General features: G+C 35.5%; 1 protein-coding gene across 1 annotated transcript in view; it reads left to right on the top strand.

The window, feature by feature from the left end:
* The first annotated feature begins 232 nt into the window (after positions 1-232).
* The window catches only part of ZNF804B (zinc finger protein 804B), a 223,496-nt gene continuing 196,974 nt past the window's right edge, over positions 233-26,754 (top strand). Inside the window, exon 1 of the mRNA XM_026681381.2 lies at positions 233-492. Within this exon, the coding sequence (XP_026537166.1) occupies positions 385-492 (108 nt within the window). The 5' untranslated portion in view covers positions 233-384. The remainder of the gene's footprint in view (positions 493-26,754) is intronic.

Raw genomic sequence — 26,754 nt, forward strand, 5'->3', positions numbered from 1 at the left:
TCCTGCCAAGTTGAGCGCCAACGTTCTTTCCTTCGAATCTTCCAGCGGATCTTCGAATCTTCCAGCATGTGGATTGGCTTCTCGGCTCCCTCCCGTGCGCTCTTGGAAGCTGCCTCCTCCTCTTCCTTTTAACTCATCCTGCCGCGGGCAGCAGCAATTCCAGGCGCTGGATGAGAGAGGGGGGAGAGGCAGGAGGTGGGTGGGAAAGCGGGGGGGAAGTAGTGACGGTGCCGTCGGGGCTTCACCAGAAGCAGCGCCTGATGACTCTGGTAGCGGCAGCCGCTGCACGAGAGAGCCTGCTCCGTTTTCTCTCCGCCCACCCCGAAGAGCCGGTGCCCCACGGGCTCAGCCACCTTGCCCGTTCTTAATTGGGTTCGGACCCGCATGGCGTGCTACCTAGTGATCAGTTCCAGGCATCTCAGCAATGGGCACTACCGTGGCATTAAAGGGATCTTCAGGGGACCGCTTCGCAAGAACAGCTCTGACACCGCGGTAAACCGCTTATGCTTACCTACTCAATCGTCGCTATTCGGGATATGTTATCCTGGCGATAAACATGCAATTGTGGGTAGATCTCTCTGGTTCAGACCAGGCTCGGAGCGAATGCATGTTGTGGGCTTACCGGGGAAAATAACTTGTTCTTTTCTGAACCTGGTGATAGATCTTGCTGCCTAGCAGCATGACTTTTTAAAGGCTACTTGTTTTGTTTGCAAAGTTTACTCCCTCCCCTCTTTTTTGAAGTTGCTGAACAGCGAAGATCGGAGGAAGGAAATGCTTTGAGTTGGTTAGCTATTGGGGGAGGGGGGGGCAGCGTAGGGAGAAAACGATGATCGGTAAAGATTCCTGGTTTTGGTTCAGTGGTTCTATATTGTACAAGCAATGTGTTATCCAGAAAAAGTTAATAGTGACTTTTGTGTATAGGAAATTGGGGGCAGAACTGTGCATTGGAAGACATTGAAACCAATAAGAGAATGTTGAGTTGGAAACCTGGTGGTCAGCTGGAGAATAGGAGTGTGGCACTGAAAGGTGAGATCCCAGAAAGATAGGATTCCCTCAAAGCCCCACATAAAAGCCAGGGCAACCAAAAATAAGAGCAACAGGTAAGAGCATGTTGGCCAGAGGAAATCACAAGAAGATTCAGTAGAACTACTAAAAAGTTAAACAGATTATTAAAGACACACAGAAAAGCAGAATAAAGATAAAGAGCCAGCTGACTCCTAACTTCATAAGAGGATTTGATTGTAATCCAGAAGCAATATTTTAAGCATCTTTTAAGATGTTTGCTGTTTCAGATCTGCATCTTTTCTTAATTAAACTGTTCTTCCCCTTCTCTTCCCCTTTTCTGGTGCTTTCTTCCACCACTTGTAAACTTTTTACTTAAAATAAATGCTCCAAACAATTTTTTAAAACGTTACCATTCAGTGATTTTGCCTCTGGAAAATCAGGACAAACTACCAGTACCATATCAAGGTGTATTTTGCCTCTGCATCTTGACACAGAAATAAGTTCTGTTAAAATCAGTGGAGGTTTTCTTCCACATAACTGAGTCAAAGATTGCCTTGATGTCTAGAATAATAGCTATAAAATGATGGTATCAGCAGCAGAGAGACAGTTCATAAATCATTAAGTCCAATGTTTAACTAGAATAATTATGCTCTCTGAAAGGAGTCCATCTAAAAATATTTGTTTGTTTCTGTGGTTAATATGGCATTCCAATCCATCAGGATTGTGCATGCACATTAATATAAAACAATAAAAAGACACGAGTGGATATTGGTTTCAAGAGGAGTGATTGCTAAATTATCATTGGCATCGCTGAACAATCATAAAAGGCTGTAATTTGTAGATGCACCCATCATAATGCACCTTTTGGAGAAGAGACATTGAAGGACTAAATAGTGGAAAACACAATTAAGAGATTCAGGGCATTGGCAAATGATGGAAAAGTTAAGGTGGAAGTCTTTTTTAATTTGGTTTAATAAAACCATTTGGTGAGAAAAAATAAGATGGAATTAATTATAATGAAAAATGCTAAAAATAAGAACAAAAAAAGATGTGGAATTACAATGTTGAGGCTATACTTATTCAGTGATTACCAGAATCACCATGAGCTAACAGTAAGCCAGTTGGGATTACAAGTAGATGGGATACTATGATATGTTACAACTGATGAAACATCAACATTATTCCATGCAGAATATATAGAAATAAATACAGGATATTATGAGAATATAGTTCAATAGTAGCATGCATTTTCAAAAAGAATAGCAATTTCATGCTTTAAAGTAAAATTGCTTAACTTCTGATTTGGCAAGCCATTGTGCAGTCAAGTATTAAGGTATTAAATATAAGCAAAATCTCCTTTTAGAATAAAAAAGTAGAAATCCTATGAACACCAGTAAGAACCAAAACCTGGAAAATATGTGAAGTCCAATAAGGCTATGAATATTTAACATCCGTTAATGGATGTGGTTTATTCTCAGTTTCACTGCATTCTGTCTTAAGAACTGTCTGTCTTTATAAAGTTACTTTACTATCTTTCTCTTCTGAAAAAATTCTTAGGTATGTGTAGCTCTGGAAACTACTACATATTCAAATTCACATGTTTCTTGAATACCCAAAAAACCCACAACTTTGTAAGTATACAAATAATTTAGAACCCCTACAAGCCAACTGCTAGATAAAAGGGTGGTTTAAAATATAGAAAACTTCACAAAATGTATATGATTTTATGAAAACATTTCAATGTGAGCATATTCAAACTGATTACAAATAATATATGCAATGTCATTCCATAATATAGTCAGAAAATAGTTCCATATGATACTTGTTAGATTTGTAGCCTAATATGATTAAAAATTCTGAAACTCAATCTTATAATTATAATTTACCTATATATATAAAACTTTGCAAAGAGGATATTTAACAAGCTCTTGTCTCAAAGATGAAAATGTGGTTATTTCTATTACATATATTTTAGATTTAGCTGATCTTTATTTCTTTCATTCTGAAGATGTATAAAACTATTAAAACTCAATTCTGAAGACTAACTTTTTTTCAAGATTTGTTCTACATTTGTGATACTGTAGGGCAGTGTTCTCTAATCTTGTGATCTCTGTCTGTGTTAGTGTGACAGTTAATAGAAGTCCTTCAGTACAGTAGTGATCAAGGCTGTTTTTCTTAAGCCACCATGTATATAAGATTTATCTTTGTCATGCCCCCCAATAGCTCGGGTTATGTGAAGTGATATTCATTGAAGCAGTTGGTTTTAAGGAGATACCACCTCAAAATATTGAATATGAATCTCTCACTCACAAATGTTGAGGTATGCTGCTTCCTCCAACTGTTTTATTTTGGCAGAACTATCTTGTATGTGTTAATTGAAGAATATAAAGGCCCAGCAGTGGCTAGTTCAAGTTAACACCAATTTGGCACCTAGAAGCAGAGTATCAGTTGGTAGAACTAAGGGTGTTCTGTGGAAACTCCTATCAAAGGATAACCCTGCCTTAAAGCCTGCTTAATGGCTATTACTTAAAAAAAGCAGCAAAATTCATGTACAATGCTTAGTTTATACATATATATTATTTAGCTTGGCACTTAATCTTTTCATAGAGACTTGATGCATGGGTGCAGAGACCGGAACCAAGACTTACTCTCTTATTGCAACTTATTTATAGATTTACACTTAAGACATTTTAATGTTTCACCATGATGATTGACATAAGGGCTTCTGTTGCTAGCATTGCTAGAATTAATAGTGTTCAATAATTTTGGTTAAAAAAAATCAAAATTCACTTTTGGCCCTCTCATTTCAAGTACCTTTGAGGAAATTTCTGCCTTTGATTTTTAAGAAGCAGAAATTAATTTTAAAAATGTCTCATGGTTGGTGATTATTTTGTAATGATGTAAAGACTTTTAAGAGGTTGGTTTGCATGCAGAAATCAAGATATTTCAAATGTCAAATTGATCTGAAAATGTGTCTCTGATTACCACATCTGTATTTTTTTTCACCACAGAAAATACAAAAGAATTGGACATACTTTTCTTTATGTGATAATCACCATGAACAGACTGTCAACCATTTCAGGATTAATATATTTTCTTTATTAATTTTTAATAAATAAAAGTATTTTTTTTGTTTTGCAAACTTTATCCTGATTTTATTTCATTTCATTTTTGAAAACCTTGGTAGAGGTTGAAAAAAGGACTCATTGGCATAATTATTTGAGAGCTTCAAGATTTAACTTTTGAGACGTAGGTAGTATTTTGAAATTTCAATTGAATGGTCTGTATATTTTTACATCAACTTAAATGTTCTATTTGAACCATTAAAGGATCCCATTTTATACTAAGTAGTTTTTAATGTATAATGCATACTTTTTAATATATATTTAAGGGGTTCTTTCACAACTGACCATGAAATGTCACTAGGCTTATGATTATGCTTTTAGATATGAGAACACTAATGAATATTTTAAATACCTTTATGAAATTTCACAGCTGAGTGAATGAAAAATATCCAACTGGATATTTATGTGTCATTTTGTTTTTCTGCCAATAGTATAATAGTCTAGGATTAATGGGATTTTCATAGTCATTTTTGGGAATAGAAAGATGTAAAAATTTTCTATAAATTTCTAGAATTTAGGGCAGTTCGGCATTTTTAATATGTATCAAACTAATATTTATTTGGTATGGGAAATTGATTATAATAAAGTAATATGGTTGAATAAAATTTTATCAGTTAAATAATTTTATTTTGGACCTTTTTATAATGTAAAAGAAAAAAAATATCTTTTACAATTTTGAAACATGATTTATGCCAAGAATAAATAAATATATATATATATATATATATAAATATAATATATGGGCAATCTTTGTCAGATTTTTAACAAATTACAAAAAGAGAACTTTGGCCAAAATAAAGGGAGTATGACTCTTCTATAGTATGGAACATGGAAAAATATGATGGAATGAATTTTTGTTTAAAAACATTAGGGAGGGGGGATATCTATGTTTATTATAAACACTTTTTGCTTAGGTTCAATAGGTACTTTCAGATTATGTCTGGGATTGCTATCTTGATTGCACATTGACCAACTGAAATATATAATACTTGAACATCTCAGTGGTATAGGCTACAGAACAGAATACTAGGCAAAATTGTTGATATTAGCTAGCATGTTATACAAACTGTATTCAGACAGAAGTGTTAACTAATGATGTTATTAACATTCTAGAGTCATTGCACAATATAACCAGAAGTTCTTCTCTTCCTCTTCCTTCCCTGGCCTCCTGTGCTTTTATTTTTTTTAAAAAAATAGGTTAGATTGTTTTATATTCAGTAAATGAAAATGCTAGGGCATCTTGAATAGTAAATTCGGGTTATTAGCACTCTCCATCCCAGAGGTGGTATTCAGCAGGTTCTGACCAGTCCTGGAGAACCGGTAGTGAAAATTTTGAGGAATTCGGAGAACAAGCAAATACTACCTTTGACTGGCCCCGGCCCATCTATTCTCTGCCTCCTGAGTCCCAGCTGATTGGCTGGGTCTTCTTTTGTTGCCCTGCACAGGAGAACAGAGTTGAAAGCAGGTTAATGGGGTGTGGAGGGAATGGGATTGTTCAGGAACCTTCTCCAGGAGTGGGGAGGGAATGGAGATTTTACAGTATCCTTCCCCTGCCACGCCCACCAATCCACACCACACCCACCAAGCCACGCCCACAGAACCGATAGTAAAAAATAAATAAATCCCACCACTGCTCCATCTCCCCCAATTGGTGGAAAGAGTTGTAAATTTTGCCCATGAACAATCAGGGGTTATTGAGGAGGTTATGGAGGAGGCCAAGCAACATTTTAAAGTTCCAATGAATCTTAAGGCTCCTCTTCAGACATTTGTCATGTCCTCTGTCTAGGATGGAATGTATTTTAAATAAGTGGTATTAAAACTATCTTGTATCAATCAAGACAGTCCCAGGACGGATGGAGAGAGAGAAACACTTCTGTGTCTTCATTTATTTGAATCAAATGGTATCTGGCAGGACTTTCTAATAGTTGGGTTCCTCTGAGTAAGGGTATACTATCAACAAGTAAAATTAGCTTGTTAACATTGTATCCAATATCCAAACTATGATTAACTGAGCTACAGTTAGGTGAAATGAACCAGTTCCATAACTCAGTATGTTTAAATAATGGTAATTAAAATTAACTTTTTTTTCCTCAGCTGGGATGACTAGAGATGGGTGGCTGCAAGAATGTTTGGCTAAATAACACAATAGTTTAGTTATTTCACAGCATCTTCAAGTACATATTTAAGACAATTGTACAGGTTTAACAAACATTCTCTTTATATTTAGTCAAACAAGTTTCATTTGAAATGCCTGGATTTTCAGTGAAACATTAAAAGGATGCGTACTTCTCTCTCTCTCATGCACACAAACATAAAATGCATAAAAAATTCTCAGCTCTATTCTATGTTTTTTGAATTGGGAATTAATTCAACCACTTTTTCTTTTGAATGCTTATTCTTACAGAATAAGAAGGATCACATCCTCAGAATCCAATCTTGGTATTTATACACAAGGCCCTTTCCTGAAACTAGCTCATGAATAGAAGAAGGGAACACTGGAGCAGACATTTAATAGGTAGCTTCTTTTGAAGGAAGGTCACTCTGTTGCATCTCTGCATCTAAAGTGATTTATTAATGCAATCATATTTGAGGCAATGTTAGGGCAGCATTACCTCCTTCGACAGAAAATGATTGGAAAAGACAGGCAGAGGTTCAGCAGGCATTCCCTTTAGTAGGTGCACTTATATTTGTCTAACTATACTCAGAACCACAGAATTACAAATTTGAAATATCCTTCAGTTCATCCATTTCCAGTGCAAAAAATCCTTTATTACAATGTCCTTCTTAGGAGATTACAAGCAAGAATCTTTTTGTATCCAAAATTCCTGTTTAATTTTAATAAATTCTTCATTCCTATAATTAACCTGTTGAGTTTATCTTTGCCATCTGACTCAGCAAAGGAAAAAAATTGTTCCATTTTTGTGATTCATTACAGTAAACAATAAAGGCAGACATTTGTACTATCTTTTAATTGTCTCCTCCAGAATCTGAATGATCCTTATTGTCCTCTTTTGAATATGTTGTAATTTATTCAGCAAAATAGTATACTCAATGAAGGACAGTATTTGTAGCTCAGGATTGAAACAAGATCCTTGGTGCTCTCTGAGCTTGGTTGTCTTCCTGCAGTTGTTTTATTACCCAAACTAGGTAACATTATCAGAATAACAAAGTTGAAAGGCACCTTGGAAGTCTTCTAATCCAACCTCCTGTTCAAGCATTTGAACAGACAAATGGCTTTCCAGTCTCTTCTTTAAAATCTCCAGTGATGGAATATCCACAAGTTCAGAAGCAAGCTGTTCCATTGGTTAATTGTCCTCACTTATCAGGAAATTTCTCTTTAGTTCTAAGTTGGTTCTGTCCTTGAAGGCTAACTGAATGCTAGTATGGAATGAGATTTGCTTTCAGTTACTCCAGTCAATCAGTTTGACTGATGAAAATTGATGTTATCTAGTTTGAGTAATGAAACGTCTGTAAAAAAAAAAAGCTCAGAGAGCATCAAGAATTACTCAGAGTAGTATAATTTCTTACTATGATATGATAATAATATTGTTATATCAAGACTGGAGCACATTGTGCAATATATACAGTAAGTAGGACTGGGACTGCTGAGACCTAGATTCAAGTCCATCCTTAACCAATGTGTAATTGTGTCAGTACTGTAATTCCCTCCTACATTAGCCACCTAAGACTCCTGGAGAAAAGCAAAATAAATGGAAGTTTGTCTCGATATTGTCTATCAGATCAAAGATGAAATTACATGAGTTAATGGCAGGTCTTTATATGATGTGATTTCTGAAGATTTGAACTGAAAACTAAACATGGAATAGTCTTCTTATAAAGATATCGCCCTACTACATTCCCCTGTATAAAAAGATTTCTAGTAGATGTCTGTATTTAAATGAACAAAAGTATAATACAAAGATGACAGATGTCTATGAAGATTCTCAGTCATCCAGTGAGAATCAGTCATAGTTATTCCAAAAGTGCTTTCTTTCAAATTGGACTTTCTTGTGAGGACTTTGTTGCAAGGACAAGAAAATCCAGTTGCCTTCTGAAAGAAAGCACTTTTAGGACTACAAACATGACAGTTTAAAATGTTGATAGAAATTAAGAGGATATGGGAAGGAGAAAAATCATGTAGAATATGTTTACAAAGGCAGTCTTCTCAAGTACACCAGACCGAAACCATGATCAGATAAGCTAATTCTACTTTATTGTAAGGCTACAATAACAGATTCTTACAAATCTGAAAATATAGTTTTCCCATCTCTCCTTTACAGCCTGAAATGCTAGGAGAGGCCTTTCTGAACTTCAGCTTCCCATTATCAGCTGAGGGTTATGCCCTTTGCTATCCGATTGTTCTTCAAGCAGCATCTCTTTGCCCTACTATTATATCTGGGGAAGAGAATTGCTCTTAAATAGCTGCACAAAAGTACTATGTACTGCTAGAATTTTAAAATGGAAAGTATGCTAGAGAGTTAGTATCATGGCAAAGAAAACTCACTTGGAAATAGCTCAAGGAATTATGTACACAAACATGACTTTATCTGATCATTGTTGTGATTTTTCAGGTCTGTCACTAAAAATTGTGAAGCTGTAGAATTTTGCTGCTATGAAACTATACAGGTAGTCCTTATCTTACAACCACAATTGAGTCCGAAATTTTGATTACTAAGCAAGACAATTGTTAAGTGAGTTTTGCCCCATTTTATGACCTTTCTTGGCACAATTGTTAAGTAATCACTGCAATTAAGTTAGTAACATGGTTGTTAAACGAATGTGGCTTCTCCGTTGGCTTTGCTTATCACAATCATATCACCCTGGGACAGTGCAACTGTCATAAGCATCTGAATTTTGATCTCATGACCATGGGGATGTGGCAGAGGTCATAGGTGTCAAAACAATCATAAGTCCCTGTTTTCAGTGGTGTTGTAACTTTGAACAATCACTAAATGAATAGTTGCAAGTCAAGGACTAACTGTTTCTGCAGTTTTCAAGAACTCATTGAATATGTTGTCATTTCTTAGGAGGCTATAGGCTTGATTGATTGCTGGGATTAAGAAACTCATATGCTTTTTGCTTGAATGATGATGAAACAAGATGGAAAAATTATAAATGACATGTTCATATTCAATGTAGCAGAGCTGTTTTGGAATCAGAGGACACACCACCTTATATTTTGATTTTAGACAGGCAAAATATCTTGGGTCAATGCTGCTGAATCACAACTGAAATAATGAGGGAGATTGCTGATTGTCTGAAGAAATGATGGAACTGAGTATTAAAAGAAGTTGGATTATAATTTGTCAAGAATAACATTTCAGAGGCTAGATTTTTGTCTCTTTAATTCTGAGCATCCAAGATTCTCCCTTGCTGAATGAAACATATTCCATATGCGGAACTATAGGTTTTATAGGTACTAAAGTTCTCTTAAAATTGCTTATGGCCATGAATTTATTATGTTGATCACTGGGTTATCTAGAACTGCCAAAGGCCTTTTTCTCTTTTATCGGCAATTACTATATTTAATAGTGCCTTGCTACAAAACTACATCAGCTAGTATCTTGCCAAGCTTAATCAGTTTCATAGGAACAAAGTTGCCTCAGGTTCTGCAATTCTTCTGATGATTCAGCAGATGGCCCTCCCTTCTCATCCCTTGATCTTGTGCTATGGGCTACTTGAGGCCTTTCAGTTCAGACATAAAATGAAGTCGATTTTAGTTATAATTCTTAAAAATTACTTCATATTTCTGGTGGTATATGGAACGCTAAACTTGTAATTCCTGGCAGGCATAATGTAGATCCTTTTATAAAGTTTCCTTAAAATAGCAGTAGGATATAGTGCTTGCCTCTTCCAGATACTTATTTTATAAATGATATATTGATTATACTTCACATCAACGATAGGATTGCTTCAATGAAGGCCACAATGTTTTTTCCCCCCCAGTAAACTATTTCATAAAGGATCCATAAAATTTCCTGAGATTCTGTCCTAGGATTTCTAATAAGATTTTCAACACAAAAATTGATATGCTATAATAGTCTTAAAGGTATCATTTATCAAGGGAGCAATAAGTTTTCTAGTGAAAGACTTTATATCTAATTTTACCAGGTTGATTAGGCCATAATCTGATAATACATGAATAAGTAAAATCAGTGGTTTAGAAAATGATTAAAATGATAAAAGAAAATACTTATCCTGTCAAGTCTACTAGATGCCATTTTCCAATAAAAGTTATAAAAATGTGCATAAGTTAGAACAAGCTGATTGATTTCAGATGTGTTTGAGTTTTAGCACGATATGGATTAGGATAGCTCATTTTCTTCACTGCCCTTTTATTTGATTTTGGCAACATCTATCAGTTATGGAGTTTATTGAGAATATTTAACCATCTGCAATACAAATCAAATTAAGTTGTAGGGGCTGTCAGTTGAGGGAATGCCATTTGCCAGTGACATGGTCTGCTTCTCTTGAATTGTTCTGTATGCAGCCATATCCATTCCAGTGAATTCAGACTTTACGTAATAGATTCAGAGCATAAGAAAACCTAGTGATTTCAGTCATCTACTCTGAATTTAAGAAATACTTGATTTATTAAAGTTATTCCACATAGTATCTTTACTAAAATAAATTATAGGAGTGCTGAGCACTATATGTTTTATCTCTTTGCTGTTTTGTTCTCAATTTACACAACACTTCCTAACCTATCATTCTGGCACAATTTTCTTCTACTATTTTTTGTTTGGTTTTTATCTTGCTTTTATGATTTTTATTTGGGAAAATTGTCACTTTCTTGTGCTGCTAAAAATTATTGTGCAAATTATTGTGGACTATAATACATATGTTTAATCTTCTGGTAGCAGCAGCTTCAGTCACGGGGACAGGAAATTGAGCTGCAAGAAAACCAAAATAAAGAGGTGTAAGCTATGCAACAATCTTTATATAAAGAAGATTTACTGATTAATGCACATTTGCTGTCATTCTTTAAGGAATCTGCAATCTCAGGTTCAGGTAACTGGCTGCCACAGTTGCAGTATAATCCCCGAAAATGCATTTTGTTTAAAGAGGTATTAAGAAATGCTATACTTTTGCCGATGCATAATTTCAATCACCTTTTCCCCTTCAGGAGAAGTCTAGTTAACAAATGTTATTAAAAGGATATGAACTTTTGGGAACCACCACTTACTTTATCAGATGCAAGGAGCAGTAGCATGGAGCAGGACTTAAACAGGGATAAGATGGGGCAAAGATAAGGTGCTTAAGTAGATACAAGATATAGGTGAAAAAAATTATAGGTACCTTATCAATTAAAACTGTAATGTGTGAAAAACACATTGGGTTTATTGTGACCTTCTGAGGTAGCCTGCAACACTTGTTTATAAAGCTAGCACCTACCCCGCTCCTAGAAGAATGAAATATTTTGAGAAATATTAAAAGGCAGAATATTATATTTCCCTAAAGGAGAATCATGCTCTTGGAAAGCAACACCCACCTTTAATAGCTCCAGCAGGACTGGGTCAGCCTATCTACAAGACAAAAGACCTTCAGCTCCAGGGTGATGAGATTAACCCTCATTCAAGATCCAAATTAGGACAAAGCCATTAAGACACAATAGGAATCGCCAAACACTCTTTCAGAACACAAGCTTCTTTATTACATCATCACCCAGCAACTTCAACCAAACTTATCTCAGACCACTTCAGCTATGACCCCTGCATAGTCCCATGGCAGTCTGACAGCAGCCAATAGAATACACTTTCTTGCACAGGAACAGGAAGCTCAAGTTCAAAGACCAAGATAAGTTATAAAAGCCACCCACTCTCAACTCCATCTGGTCAGCTGCCCAGGACCCCAAAACCATGTGGTCCTGTTAATTAATAAACCATCTTTCCAATCAGCCTCTATGTTTCCAGTGTCTTTCTCCCTACTTGGAACTGATGGATATTTCTTCCAACACTTACTTAATCATACTTTTGACTCTTCTTTATCCAGAATGGCTCCCTTGAGATCTTTAATGGAATGTCCTGAGAGGCTAAATTGCTCTGATATTATTTTGTTCTTGTTTTGTGTTTTGATATCAAACATTCATTAATTAATTCTTTTGTACCTACACTTCCCTGTTTGTGCTATCGAGAATCCAGAGAGACATTTCTGGCAGATGATAACATATAACTGTTCAACAAAACTTAAACAACTTAAACAAAATTAGAATGACCTGGGCCTGTTAAAAATTCACTGCAACTGTGTATAAATTAAAAGAAGCACGCACAAGCACATAATGAATATTTCACTTTTTATATTTTCTTACTGAACTCAGAAGTGGATACAGTGGCTCAGAGGGGGACATAGTGGCTCAGTGACTAAGATGCTGAGCTTGTTGATCAGAAAAGTCAGCAGTTTGGTGATTTGAATCCCTAGCACCACATAACTGAGTGAGCTCCTGTTACTTGTCCCAGCTTCTGCCAATCTAATAGTTCAAAAGTATGTAAAAATGCAAGTAGAAAAATAGGGACCACTTTGGTGGGAAGGTAACAGCGTTCCATGCACCTTTGGCATTTAGCCATGCCAAGCCACATGACCACGGAGATGTTTTTGGAGAGCGCTGGCTCTTTGGCTTTGTAATGGAGATGAGTACCGTCCCCTAGAGCTGGAAACAATTAGCATGTATGTGCGAGGGGAACCTTTACCTTTACCTTACTGAACTAAGACTACTGCTTCTTACTCCCTTCATATTTCTTTTTATTCCTTGCCTTTCTCTCACTGAACGTTTTAAATTCCCTATGGTTGTTAACAGCTTAAGATGTTTATGTTAGCCTGTAAACCACTCGATTTAATTATTCAATACCAAGTGTTTTGATTGCCTGTAAGCCTGTTAGCCTCAAATACTATTTAACAAATTGAATTGATTGGTTATTCTTTAATGTCCAAAATGCATTGTTTCTTTTAATAACTGATAGTGTTCGACAGTTCTGTGAATGGCCCCAGTATATTACTTGATAATAAGCTCACATTTTTATATAATTAAAAAATGGTTCCTTTTGTGTAGCTGAACCTCTACCTTTTAGTTTTATTGGGTGACATGAGGGTTTTAGTAGCTTGTGAGAATAGAGTAAGGCCCTTTTATGTTCACTATCCAAAATATATATTTATATATAATTATTACATCTCGCTTATTTTTTCTAAGTTTAACTGTTACAAAAGTTGTTGCTTCTCTTTATAAAAGAGTTACCCTATTACTTAGAGAAAAAATATTTTTGTAACTTAGAAAAATGTTACAGTGTGCTCCTTTCTGAAATACTATGTTTATGTGCAAACTGTAGTAATTCTGATTTATTGCATTATTCATGCAGTTCCTACCTTTTACTTAATGTGTTCTTATATTTAGTCACAAAATAAAATCAATAAACATTGTACTTATAGCACAGTTCAATATGGTGTACAAAAAACTAAGCCCCCAAAATATGCAGGACCAGATATTTTGTCAGAATGATGAAAACAGCACTGTTGCATTGTATCACAAGTTCTGAACTTACGTGTGTGATTTAATAATGCACACACAAAAGGGCATGTATGGTAATAGTATGATGTTATTTTGATCATTTGACCCACTGCCTTATGCATGTCTTTGCCTTAAGTTCCTAAGTTTCTCATAGATATATGTGGAAGAGAGAGCTTTAATTATGCCCCTTTAACGAAAATGAACTATATTGATTTTTTTTAAGAAAAATATTTTGTTCATATCTCCTTAGACCAGGTAATCTCCTAATTCTTTTCCTTAGTTATTTACAAAAAAAAAAAAACACTTAAAATGCACTCAGCATTTTTTCACCTTAAATGTCATCTTGCATATAAGAAAAATGACTGCTTATATACCTGATGGACACACTATCCTAATGGGTAAGCTAGGATTAATTTCTTCATTAATAGAATCTTAAAAAATGTGTTGACAAGAGTCAACTTTGCTGGTCAGAAATGAAGAAATATACCCTTTCATCTCATCAACACTGATCACATAGCTGTCTATCTCCTCTTTACTTGCAGAACTTCATTTATTTACTGATTTACTATGTTTACACCACACTTTTCCTCCTGAGTGCTCTAAATCCAATCTGTGGTTTGCTTCTTCCTCCCTTTTATGACAAAGAACAGTACTTTGAAGTAATTTAGGAAGAGGAACAATGACTCTTCTAAAATTTCCAAGTGAGCTTCAACATGAGGCAGATTTAATTCTTTGCACATAACAAATAGAATTATACTGAATATTCTTTTTCTTTTTAGAAAGAAACTTCAGTGATAGTATATTTTCTATTGAATATACAATATTTCTGGAAATCTATATTGAAAAGATGAATAGCATGCCTTACAATGAAATAAGATATTCTGAAAAAGGTCTATTAGATTCCTGATCTTTTTTTTTTACCATCATAGACTAACATGACTGTCCTCCTATGATATTATAAATAGTAAAGGAACCAGTTGTTCCAATCAAAGCTCATCTCCCATTCTATGAACATATTTATGAATATATAACTTTGATTGTTAATTGAGATGTCTAATGCTTTGCTAAAACGCTTTGTTTTAATGGTTTGTTTAAAAACTTCTAGGGAAAAAATGCCTGAAAATATGTCACAAGTTAAGGAGCTGTTATAAGGTACTTTGTTTCCCACAGGAAGGAAAAAAGAATATTGTTTCCATCTTTGATTTTATAATATGTTCTTTTTAAGATCACAAATGAGCATTCACATACTTGGTTTGTTGAAAGGGAGCTTTCTAATCACGAAACTAATAGAGGTACATTTTGAATGCAAATTGGTTTTTTGCAAAATCATTTAAAAGAGAAAGAAATTTCTGAATAGCTTTTGTTAAAAAAAAAGACATGTACATTAGTTTGTAATGGAAAAGATTGAAAATGCAGTTGTGTCTTAGATGCACATATACAAAATTTATTTTATTTATTTGATTTGTCAATTGCTTACAAGATAATAGATATAAGTATAAACATGAGTAAGAATACAGGAAATAGGTACGAATAAATGGGGACAATAAGTCAGGAATGGTAGGCACGATGGTGCACTTATGCACGCCCCTTATAAACTGTATTTTATATATGTATACATGTAAAAATGTATTCATCCATCCTAACATATATATTATTATTTTACTCAGAAGATATTTAGGTACTTAAGAAAGCTAAATGTCATGTGTCTTTCTTTTCTCATGCAAAGGCTGATGATTTGGTCCAGGAAAATCGGCCAACCCACTTTATGAGTGGAAACCATTCAGTTTGCTTAAGTCAAGTTTATTGAATTGGAGACAGAATACAAAGTTTTCCCACTGAGGGGTGAGCCAAAGCTTATATGCAGAGGTGGGATTCAAATTTTTTAACTACTGGTTCTGTGGGTGTGGCTTAGGTGGTGGGTGTGGCTTGGTAGCCATGTGACTAGGTGGACATGGCTTGGTCATGTTATTGGCTGGGTATGGCCAACTCAATATCACTCACATCGAAGCACGCATCTTCTCGCCTGGACTCTCATGACTGTAGACAGCTTACGATGCTGCAACAGTCGTAAGTGTGAAAAATGGTCATGTCACTTTTTTCAGTGCCATTGTAACTTTGAATGGTCATTCCACACAAGGAAAGTACCAGCAAAGGAGGGGGAAAAACTCCAGAGAGGTTCCTGAGACAGGAAGTCTAGTCCTACCAAGAATTTAATAAGGGTTAATGGAGAGGCAGTTTCTGTAAGCAACACCAGAATGTTTCCTTCCTGCCTTCCTTACAGGATTAGGCCAGTAATTTCTTCTAACAACTGGTTCTCTGAACTGCTTAGAATGTTAACAACTGGTTCTAGCGAATAAGTGTGAACTGGTAGAATCCCACCCCTGCTTATATGGTAATCGTTTTTACAGGAAAAAGGCAACAATATCCTTTGACATTAGAGCCCATCTGAACCCATTTGCCTAGAATTCTTCTATTTTTAATCATTGATTATTTTAGTCAGCAAACTTTGAAATACAGTCAGTATCAAATAATGATGACTGGGTTTTTAGCATTAATATATTAGGTTCTGCATTGACCTTACCTCAAACTTTACTGATGTTTCAGGCACAGATATACATTTTTTTCTCTCAGTTCACCCTCCAATAAGTCCATACAATGCTGGCTGATTTGAAATATGTCTCTCCCTTTATGCATGTCCACTAGTGACATCCATTTACAGATAATGACCTCACCTCCAATCCTTTTCCATCTCCTTTTCATGCTTGATCCCATGCATGAAACACTTCAGCATATGAATGAAGTTCAGCTAAGCCTGTTATAGTTTGGAAATTTCTCAAAGATTGTCTCCATAAGGAGATAAGGACACTATCCAGGTCACGGGTGTCAAACTTGCATCATCACGTATTGTGACTTTCCCCCCTTTGCTAAACCAGGCATGGGCATGGCCAGTGTGTGACAATGCATCTGGCCTGCGGGGTGTGAGCTTGACAGCCCTGATCTAGTTTATATTGATCAGTTTCATAGCAGCCTGGTACATAAGCAAGAAGTCCAATGTCTGTCCCTTTTCTGCTTAAGATTACAGATTAAACATCTTTCACTCCATTTTCAGCTTTATAACAATAGAAACATCAACATATTCTTTTCCGTGATCTGCTGCTAGAATTTCCAACTGGAGCAGAAACAAAACAAAATGAATTTAGTGTAATTGCATGGTTCAGCCAGAAATAAGATAATAGCAAAACTTCCAGAAATGGGTATGCAGGTAATCCTTGGCCTACAACAATTCATTTAGTGACCATTTGAAGTCACAGTGGCATTGAAAAAAGAGACTTATGACCGTTTTTCACATTTTCGATCATTGCAGCCTCCCTGTGGTCACGTGATCAAAATTCAGATGCTTGGCAACTGACTCACATTTATGACGGTTGCAGTGTCCCAGGGTCATGTGATCCCCTTTTGGATTCACATAACAGCCATGTTGCTAACTTAACAACTGCAGTGATTCACTTAACAACTGTGGCAAGAAAGGTTGTAAAATCAGGCAAAAAATCTTTTAACAACTGTCTTGCTTAGCAACAGAAATTCTGGGCTAAGTTGTGGTTGTAAACTGAAGATTACCTGTACTCATGAAAGTCAAGGTTGACTCAGAATATGCTCAGATTCCTATACACACACTCCTGTTTTAAATTCATGATATTGAACCTTAGTTGCCTTTTGAAGTTGCCTGTTATGATGCTGGAGTCTTACTTACTGTCAGCTCTGCTCAACATGAGTCTTAGCTCCATCTGCAGTAAATTGGTCTGCCCTCTACCTCAGTAACTTCAGCTCTACTCAATTATTCACAGTATTGTCTTACTGGTTAAGTTGACGAAAGAATGAAAGAATAGATGTTCAAATTACATTTGGGATGTCCAGTATATTCTATGGTGTTGTATGTAAGAAAGTGACATAAAAAGGTTAAAAAAATGAAACACTGGAAATTTAAGAAACACTGCTAAAATATTCCTAAAATATATACTTAATATGGAAAGTTAGCAGACTTCATAGACATTATTGAAGACATATCTCTTTTTGCAGGCATGAATAATACTTCTGAATATAATAGGGAAAGGAGGTTAAAGTTATTGCAGGGAATAAGTGAAATCTTTAAAGTGAAAAGTTCTTTTCTGTGATGGCTAAAAGTGGTGAAGAATATACATTAACATGGTTTTTTACAGACATCCCAAATTCCTTTTTATATAGAACAATATGCATTTAGAACTACATTATCAGTTCTTTAGTTTTGATTCAGCAGTAACTGAAGTTTATGTAAATTCAGCATCATTAAGTGACTTCTTTTGAATTAATGACAGGATTATATGGTATCTCTTTCCTAAATCATTCAATAAAAACAAGTGAAACCCATTACAGAGTCAAGTGGATATTCTGAAGCCTCAGCTTTAGGTAACAAATTCAGTCTGCTTCACCACAACAAAGGAGCTAAATACTATAATTTTCATGGTTGATAAAATATGTAAAACCTTACAGTATTTTTTTAATAAATCTCTTTCTTCAGACAGCCAGGATAATTCTAACAGTCTATTCCGTGAAGCGGAACAAAGAATCTGAAAGCATCAACTATTATAAAAGGCTAGCTTTTTTTGATAGAAAGCTCAAGTTTGCAAATTTTTGCACATTTTTAATAATTATGTAAAAAAAATAATCTCATGGTTAAATGCTTTTTCTAAAATGTTTGGAAGGGGTTGCTTTTTTCTTTCAATAATAATTATTAGCAATATTATTTCTTGATTATTATTTTAGAAGGAAATATTTTGTGGACATGGCATATATACTGTTATTACTTTTTTCCCTTTTCATTCTGAAAAAAAATGATTAAAAAAAGTGCTATCAAGTTAGATTTATAGTCTTTAAAATTGATTGGATGATTTTTTGGGGGGGGAGGCAGCAATAGAAAGTGCCCAAGAGGAGAAAGTTACACTTGGGAATTTGGCATACAAATTTCAGTACTGGTTTTGCTTCATTGCGATTCATTTCACTTCTAATAAAGATATGCCTTTTGCAACAAATGGAATCAAGGATCATTTTAATTTGGAGTCTAAACTGAGGCAGGTCTGACAGTACCTTTGGGACTGCAATGACCTGGATGATTGAGAATCTCCATAGATGTCTGACTTGAAGCTTGTTGAGGATTCTAATTACAAATGAATCCTTGACCTTTAGACTCCCTGACAATCTTGATTCAGCTCTCTAAAACTTGAACTGACTCTATATGAATCTTCTGGAGCTCCTATTTCAAAGTAGATTTTGCAGGCAAAGCTTTGCTTCATTGTCATTCCTTTAATTCGTTATTAACTCTTCAACCTTGAAGCAAAACTGATAATCTTCCAACAAACTCTCTCTCTCTCTCTCTGTCTCTCTGTCTGTCTGTCTGTCTCTCTCTCTCTCTCTCTCTCTCTCTCTCTGTGTGTGTGTGTGTGTGTGTGTGTCTGACACCTGAAGCAGACAGCCCACCTCCACTTCAACTTCTCAACTAATCTATCTCTACCCAAACTCTTGTCATTTTGGTTGCCCTGTACTCAGCTACTATGTCTGAACTGACTGTTGTTTTCTTACATTGTTAAGGGGACAATCTGGCTGAAACAGCTATGGCCTTTAATGAAGCCTTATTCCTGAAAATATTTTATAAGATTGGCTAGGTGAAAATACTCTAAATAACATCCATATCCCCTCTTAAGAACAAAGTAACAGCCAAAAAATACATTTTCCATAACAATTGAGAAAACAGTGGTGGTCCTTTTGTTTTCTTCCTAAACTTTTCTGATTATAGGTTGCTCTTTTTGAAGGTATTTGATGCTTAAGAATCATTCAGATATACTGTATTCAATCTGAATTTATTTGTGTTTTCATCCTATACTAATTTCCATTTTTTCAATCTCTTGAGGTCTCCAAATAGAGCTGAGAAATACCTTGTCTCAGTAGTAAGAAAAGGAAATTATTTTATTGCAATTTAAATATCACTTCCTAAAATTCAGCATTGTCTGGAAGCATTTAACATAGCATGATATTGTTTTCACTTCATATTATGCAATGATGATAAGTAGAAGCAGAACTAAAGCAAATTAAAGAATTCATATTTGGATATAACTATATAAATTCAGGAAGGAGAAAAGATCAGTATATTTTACAATCATTTTAGGTCATTATTGTTGAGTGCTATGTACAGAAAACCCATTCATGTTAAGTTATGAAGCACATGTACAAACTTACATAATACGTTTCTAGATCTAGCAGCAATTGTCACTATAGTTTTGCAAAATTATCAAGGACAGTGACATGCCATACTGAGTTGCAGGGGCACCAGACCATGTAAATGCTAAAATGCTAGTTATTGAGCTACATTTGGAAATGTTAAATGGAAAAAAAGCCCATAAGTCAAATGTTGAAAATGAATTTTAGTATTAACTCTTATCTCAGCATACAAATATAAATTGCTCTCCAGGGAAGAAAAAAGTTTGAATAGTAGTGCAAGTTCATTATGTGCATCCACATAAGGCTCATCGAGGCAGTTGCTACAACATGTTATCTTTTAAGTCTGTAGGAAATTATGTTAACATAAATTGTACAAGCCCCATGGCTATACTTAGTATGCCTGCACAATAAGACTGGGAGTTGTTGCTATCCTTGCAGTTTTATTGCAGGACAGTTTCAGGGTAGCAATTGGTAGATTCCCTGCTGTCCTTTCCTTCCCACCCAGCATCAGTTCCTTGTAGGAAAAGCAATAATTAACTGAGCTCTTAAACATATGAGAATGAGGTTGGAAGACTTGGAACACCATAGATCAATTATAATTTAAAAAAAAATTCAAACCTTAGTTTTTCATATTTATTTTTTTTCTAAAGCAAGCATTCATCCCTTGAGATTTGGTACATAACCTAGAGACCTATTTTTTTCCATACAAAACCCATCAAGTCAGTAGGATAAATGCCAACATTTCACCAGGGACATGTGGTGGGGATCTTTGCCTGTTGCTAAATAGAAAATGCTGAAAATTATTATTTTGGGATTGGTTTGGAGAGGGGGCATAGGATTTTTCAAAATTTACTTTAAGGGAAAGGTGCAACTGATTGTTGGTTCCCTTACTTGCAGGTGACAATGTAATTTTTCTGTTCTTAGGCCATCAAAAGAGAGGAAAAGAGAAGAAGTGGCACAAAACAGAAGTGACTGGAAACAAAAGAAATAGAGGGATTTAATTTAGAACAGAGATATTGAGAATAACTTCAACTTTTCCTACCTGATTCCCTCCAGATATGTTGATTTTGCTTCTAGTGTGTCCTCTGGATATACTGCTGTGGAATGATAAGAACTGTAGTCCAGCATATCTAGTGAGCACCTGGATGTGAAAAGTTGGGCTGCAGCCATAATCTGTGACAAATGCATTATTGTTCACAGTAAAAATGGACATTTGCTGATCATTTGGAATGGCAGACAGATCTGTTGCAATGAACCCCTAAGATTTTTTTCCAGTATGAAGCATTCTATCTTTTTAAAGCAAAAATACAGTTTGTGTCAAGTAAAAATTTCACATTTGTGCCTTTTAGCAATTTCTTTTGAGGGATTGTGAACTTTGTTTAGATATCTTAATAACATTTCATGTTTTGTTTTCCACATTGTGTCTTTTTGTGAAGTTGTTTGGGATGAGGTCAGCCATTTAATAATTTCCTACATGCCCTTCTGTTCATGTAGGAGTTAGAATATAGAACAAAGAATCATAGACCTTAAAAGTCTTCTAATCCAACCCTTTGCTCAAGGCAGGAGGCCTTATGCCATCCCAGTCAAAAGGTTGCCCAATCTATTTTTGACAAGTTCCTGTGATGGACCACTCACATCTCTGAAAGGCAAACTATTCCACTAATTGTTCTTGCTGTCAGAAAATCTCTCCTTTAGATTGGATCCTTTAACAAGCTTCCACTCATTGCTTCTTGTCCTGCCCTTGGTGCTTTGGAGAATAAATCAATCCCCTCTTCTCTGTAACAGCTCTTTGAATCTTGGAACACAACTACCATGTTCCCCCTAAACTTTCTTTTTGATTGCTAGACATATCTAGCTCCTACAACTGTTCATCATGTGATTTAGCCTCCAGATCCTTTATCATATTGGTTGCTCTTCTGTGCACTCATCTCACTATTTTTTGTATTATGCTTCTCAGAACTGTACATAGCATTCCAAGTATGTTTTAATATAAAGTGGTATTATCACTTCTCATGAAATTGATGCTATCGCTCTGTTGATGCAGCCAAGGACTGCATTGGCTTTTTGGGCTGGTGCAGCACATTTCTGACTCAAACTTAAATGCTGGTGCACTAAGACTCCAAGATACTTCAAACAGTTACTATTGTTTGGTCAAGGTACCACCTATTCTGAACCCATGCCTTTGAATTTTTCTTCCTAAATGCAGATCTTACTTTTCTCAGCACTGAGCTGCATCTTGTTGGATAGGGCCCAATGTTTAAGTCTGGCAAAATCCTTCTGAATCTTGAGCCTATCTTCCAAAGTGTTAGCAATTCCCTCCAACTTGGTGCTATCTGCAAATATGATTAATTCCCCTTCTGTCCCCTCGTCTAGGTCATTTATGAAGATATTAAATAGTACTGGGTCCAAGACTGAACTTGGATATACCCCATTGCATGTTTCCTTCCATGTAGATGTAGTTCCATTAAGGATTATGCTTAGGGTGTTGTTGTTATGCTTAGGGTGATTATGTTTGGTGTTGTTGTTATCTATTCCAAGTTTTTCTATCTCAACAAAAAGTAGAATGTGGTCTACTTCGTCAAATGCTTTACTGAAGTTCAAGTATAGTATGTCCACAGCATTTGTCCAGTCCATTAATTTAGTCATTTTATTAAAAAAAGATGTCAGGTTGTCTGGCATGATCTGTTTTTAACAAACCCATGCTGGTTTCTAGTAATCACCTTGTTCATTTCTAAGTGCTCACAAATTACCTGCTTGATTATCTTTTCCTGCATATTTCCAGGTATTGATGTCAAGCTGATTGGTCTATAATTTCTTGGATACATTTTTCTCCTTTTAGTACCACATAGCTTCTTTTCCAGACTTCTTGTAGTTTCCCCATTTTGTACTGGTTTTCCTTTTAGGATTTCCATCCTTGGAATCCTTTCTAGTCTCTCTCTCAATTTATTGAAGTCAGTTCTTTTAAAGTCTGACTTGGTTCACTTAACTGCAGGGGTGGGATTCAAATTTTTTAACAACCAGTTCTGTGGGCATGGCTTAGTTGGTGGGTGTGGCTTGGTGGTCATGTGCCTGGATGGGTGTGGCCAACTCGACGTCACTCACATCAAAGGGAGCTTCTCCTCACCTGGCCACTCATGACAGTGGGGATGCTGCAATGGTCGTAAGTGTGAAAAACGGTTATAAGTCAATTTTTTCAGTGCCATTTTAACTTTGAAGGATCACTAAATGAACTGTTGTAAATCAAGGATTACCTGTACAAAAATACAAAAAGCTTCTTTGCTTGCAAAAAGCTGCCTTAAATATCAATCAATAGATTAAAAATACCTGCAAGCCGGAGTTACAAATCAGGCAGGGTGCCAGAGCACCTTGAGGAATTAAAATAGTTAAAATGCCATGATAACTGTCAGCAGCCAACTCTTGCTCATAAAGTGAAACCCTTTAGCAGAGAAGTCATTTAAGCTCCCCAGAAAGAGCACACCCAGGAGAAGCAATCCTTAGATCCATTTGTACCACTTAAAGATACCAGCTGGTCTCACTCACCTCACAAGATATCCTAAGGAAATCATCCATATTTAAGGAAAGGTCACATACCCCCCAGAAAGGCAGTAAAAAATCAGTGCCTAGCTTGCATCCTGCCTCTTGGAAGTACATCCCAAAAGGACAGTGCCAGATACCACTAAAACAGTGAAGAAAGACCCCCCCTCCCCATAGAAAAATAAACCATGAGGCAGGAAAAAATTCAAACACAATACAAATAATTAAATCACAAAAGTATCTATTGCTTGTTAAATCAGTTACCAGAACAAATAGACACAGGAACTAGCCAGATTTCTCAAACCAGTTTCTTTTCAGGAACAGAGATTAATCTTTTTCCTTCCAAACAAAGCTGAATAGGGAAAATTATCCCATCAACAAACATAGGGTTAAATGTCACCAAGGACAGCATTAAACTTCACCAAAAACCAGTTTTAGACCAAAACTCAGAGTGGGTATGTAAACTTACGTTTGAATGTCAATCTTTCTAGCTAGCTAAGAAGCCTTGCTGAATGTCACTCATCTTGGTTCCTTGTCATTAAAAACCTTCTTTCCGCAGCTCTGTTTTGTTATTCAATTATTTCTTCAAAATGCTGATCATTGCATGGGTATTTCCAGGGGAGTATTTCCTCTCAACACCAGTGTAAAAAAACCCAGTTTTAAAACAACCCTTCCCCTTTAAGAAAGTATCAATAAAGAAAAAAAACCTCCTTTGATTTACTTAGTCTAGGCATACTGCCAAGAATGTAATAATGGTGGAAAGAAACAAAAGATTTCTTCTAACTACCGGTTCTCTGAACTGCTTAGAAAGTTAACAAGGGGTTCTATAGAACCAGTCAGAACCGGTAGAATCCTACCCCTGCTTAACTGTGGTTACATTATACTGAACTCAGGTATGACATGGTTGCTTTGCCCCAAATTCCAATAACTTCTATTCTTCAACCATTTTGTTCCTTTTTGTAAGAGTTACGTCCACTATAGAGTTTGTTTCCCAGTTGATGTCATGATAGTTAATGTCCTCCATTACTAGAGTGATGTTTTTCATGCACATCTCAGCTAACTGGTTAGCAAAGAGTTCATCTGTTTCGTCTGGTTGGTTGGTTGGCCTGTAGTATACACTTGCAACAAAGTTCTTTCTTTTTCCTCTAATATGTCCTCTAATACTTTCAAAAAAACCTTTCATCCCAGTAAGGCATATTTCTGTGGGAGTATAGTAATTCCTTACATACAGTTCACTGTGTATCCGTACACTTAATTTATTGGAGTTGAAGATAAATATTTTGTTTTAAAGATTTTCTTAAAATATTTGATCCATTTCTCATTAACTTTTGGAAAAAAATATTTTACTTTTGTATGTTTTGTATGTTTCCAAGACAGCTGGCAAGCTACATTACTTTCTAAGTAGGAAAGGATATAAAATTGCATGAAGCTGCCAATTGACTGCCATTTCTTGCTCAGCAGGATCCCCTTATTGAAGTTTCAGACAAAATTTAACTTAATTAAATTGGCAAAAGTCTTATTTTTAAGATGGCAAGGATGAAATATTGTAATGAAAAAAATATTTTAAACATTATGAGATTTTGAAAAGTAAAACTTTTTTTGATAATTTAAATTTGAAGATACAATATAAGAATTACACAAACTCCCTAAATAAAATTATGAAAATTTGAGATGTGGGGCTCTCCTATTCATTCTACCTGTTTTCCCACTATGGAAAAGCAATTCTTTCTATTCCTTTTAGTCTTCTAAGCCTCCTAATTTATGTTTTTTATGAATATATTATCTATAATTCATAATTACCTGATCTCTAGGATTATATTAGCTCTGTTTCTGCTTGGGCTATAATTCCTTAACACTGACAGTTTTACTACATCAAGACTACAGCCTCTTTTATCATAAAATGCTATAAAATGTTTCCCGTGGTGATTCAGGGTGCTGGTTATGACCTATAATCCAAACATGGTATAGGATCTGGTTATTTATGGCACTGCCTATCTCTTGGGATATCTTCCTGGCTGGTACACACTTCAGAACCTTATGGCTGGTGTCAATTATAGTGTCAATTTTCAAGAGCCAGGAAATATGCCTTTTCTTCATGGTGCCTATCCTCTGGTATGAGGTCCTCTCTAAAATTTGTGTGGTTCACTTCCTGATAGAAATCTGCAATATTTTAAAGACTTTTGACGCTTCTCCCAGGCTTTGGACTAGGGTGGAAGGAGATTTTTTGGGGTTATGTTTTGTCTGACTATCTGGGTTTATTTATTTATACCCTGCCTTTATTACAATTCAAGGCAGCAAACATATCTTATACTTCTTCCTCTTGTCTTCCTCACAACTACTCTATGAAGAAAGTTGGGTTGAGAGAGAGTGACTGGCTGAAAGTAACCCAGCTGTCTTTTATATCTAAGGCAGGCCTGGATGGCCTCCTGATTTCTAGCTTGGTGCTTGACCATTAGACCAACTTGGCTGTGTTGTTGCTGGACCACTATCTTATTATTGTTCTTTATCTTTGTATCTTATTTTTGTTCTTTGTTTTTGTTCCAGATTATTCATATTGTATTTTATTGTTACATTATGCTCCAGGCAATACCTACATTGAATAAACAAAATAAAAATAAAATTCCCTACAGATGTTATGTCTCAAGCTTTAATGCTTCTTAATCAAAACAATTCAACATTTATACTGAGATTTTGCAAAGTGTAAAAGTATTGAACTCTCCATGTTTTTTATTTCATAAATGTTTATATTTCTAAGAATTAGGGAAATATTAGTGTGACTTTCACTGAGCTCCTAATAAAACTTTCTGGTGATAGAGATCAAAACTACCTTCCTCACATCACGGAGAGAGTATAATAAGCAAGCTTTTGAAGAAAAAAAAAGATATGTGAAGAATTTAGATGGTCAATAACACGGCATTCTGCCTGATAGAGAATTCATAGACTGACTACTTCAAAGGCAGATAGTTCCTTTGAAAAGGAAAGAAATTGGATGACTGTACAACTCCCCCCCCTTTTTTTTTTAGCAAGAAAGGCCCTGATCTAATTCATCTGGCAGGACTTTTTATGGAAAGTTTAACACCTCACCTTCATGAAGTGTACTATAATCTGCCATTTAATTATAAAAGTTTAGTGAGGGGCAAGTTTTTTAAAAAAACAAATCTCACAAATAAATAATCTGAAGGGAAAATATTTTGACTGATTTAAAAAAAAATTAAATATGTGAGGGATAGCTTCTTATAGACATTTAGAAAAAAAATATATAATTAAATGCATGTGGTGGTCTGATTAGTGGAATATATAGAAAAAGTCCATGGTGTTGGAGATCTTTCTGCAGAGATTGTA

This window comes from Notechis scutatus, chromosome Z (genome assembly GCF_049901735.1).
Source record: "Notechis scutatus isolate UNSWTSFEM ecotype Mainland chromosome Z, rNotScu1.2, whole genome shotgun sequence".
NCBI classification, from domain to species: Eukaryota; Metazoa; Chordata; class Lepidosauria; order Squamata; family Elapidae; genus Notechis; species Notechis scutatus.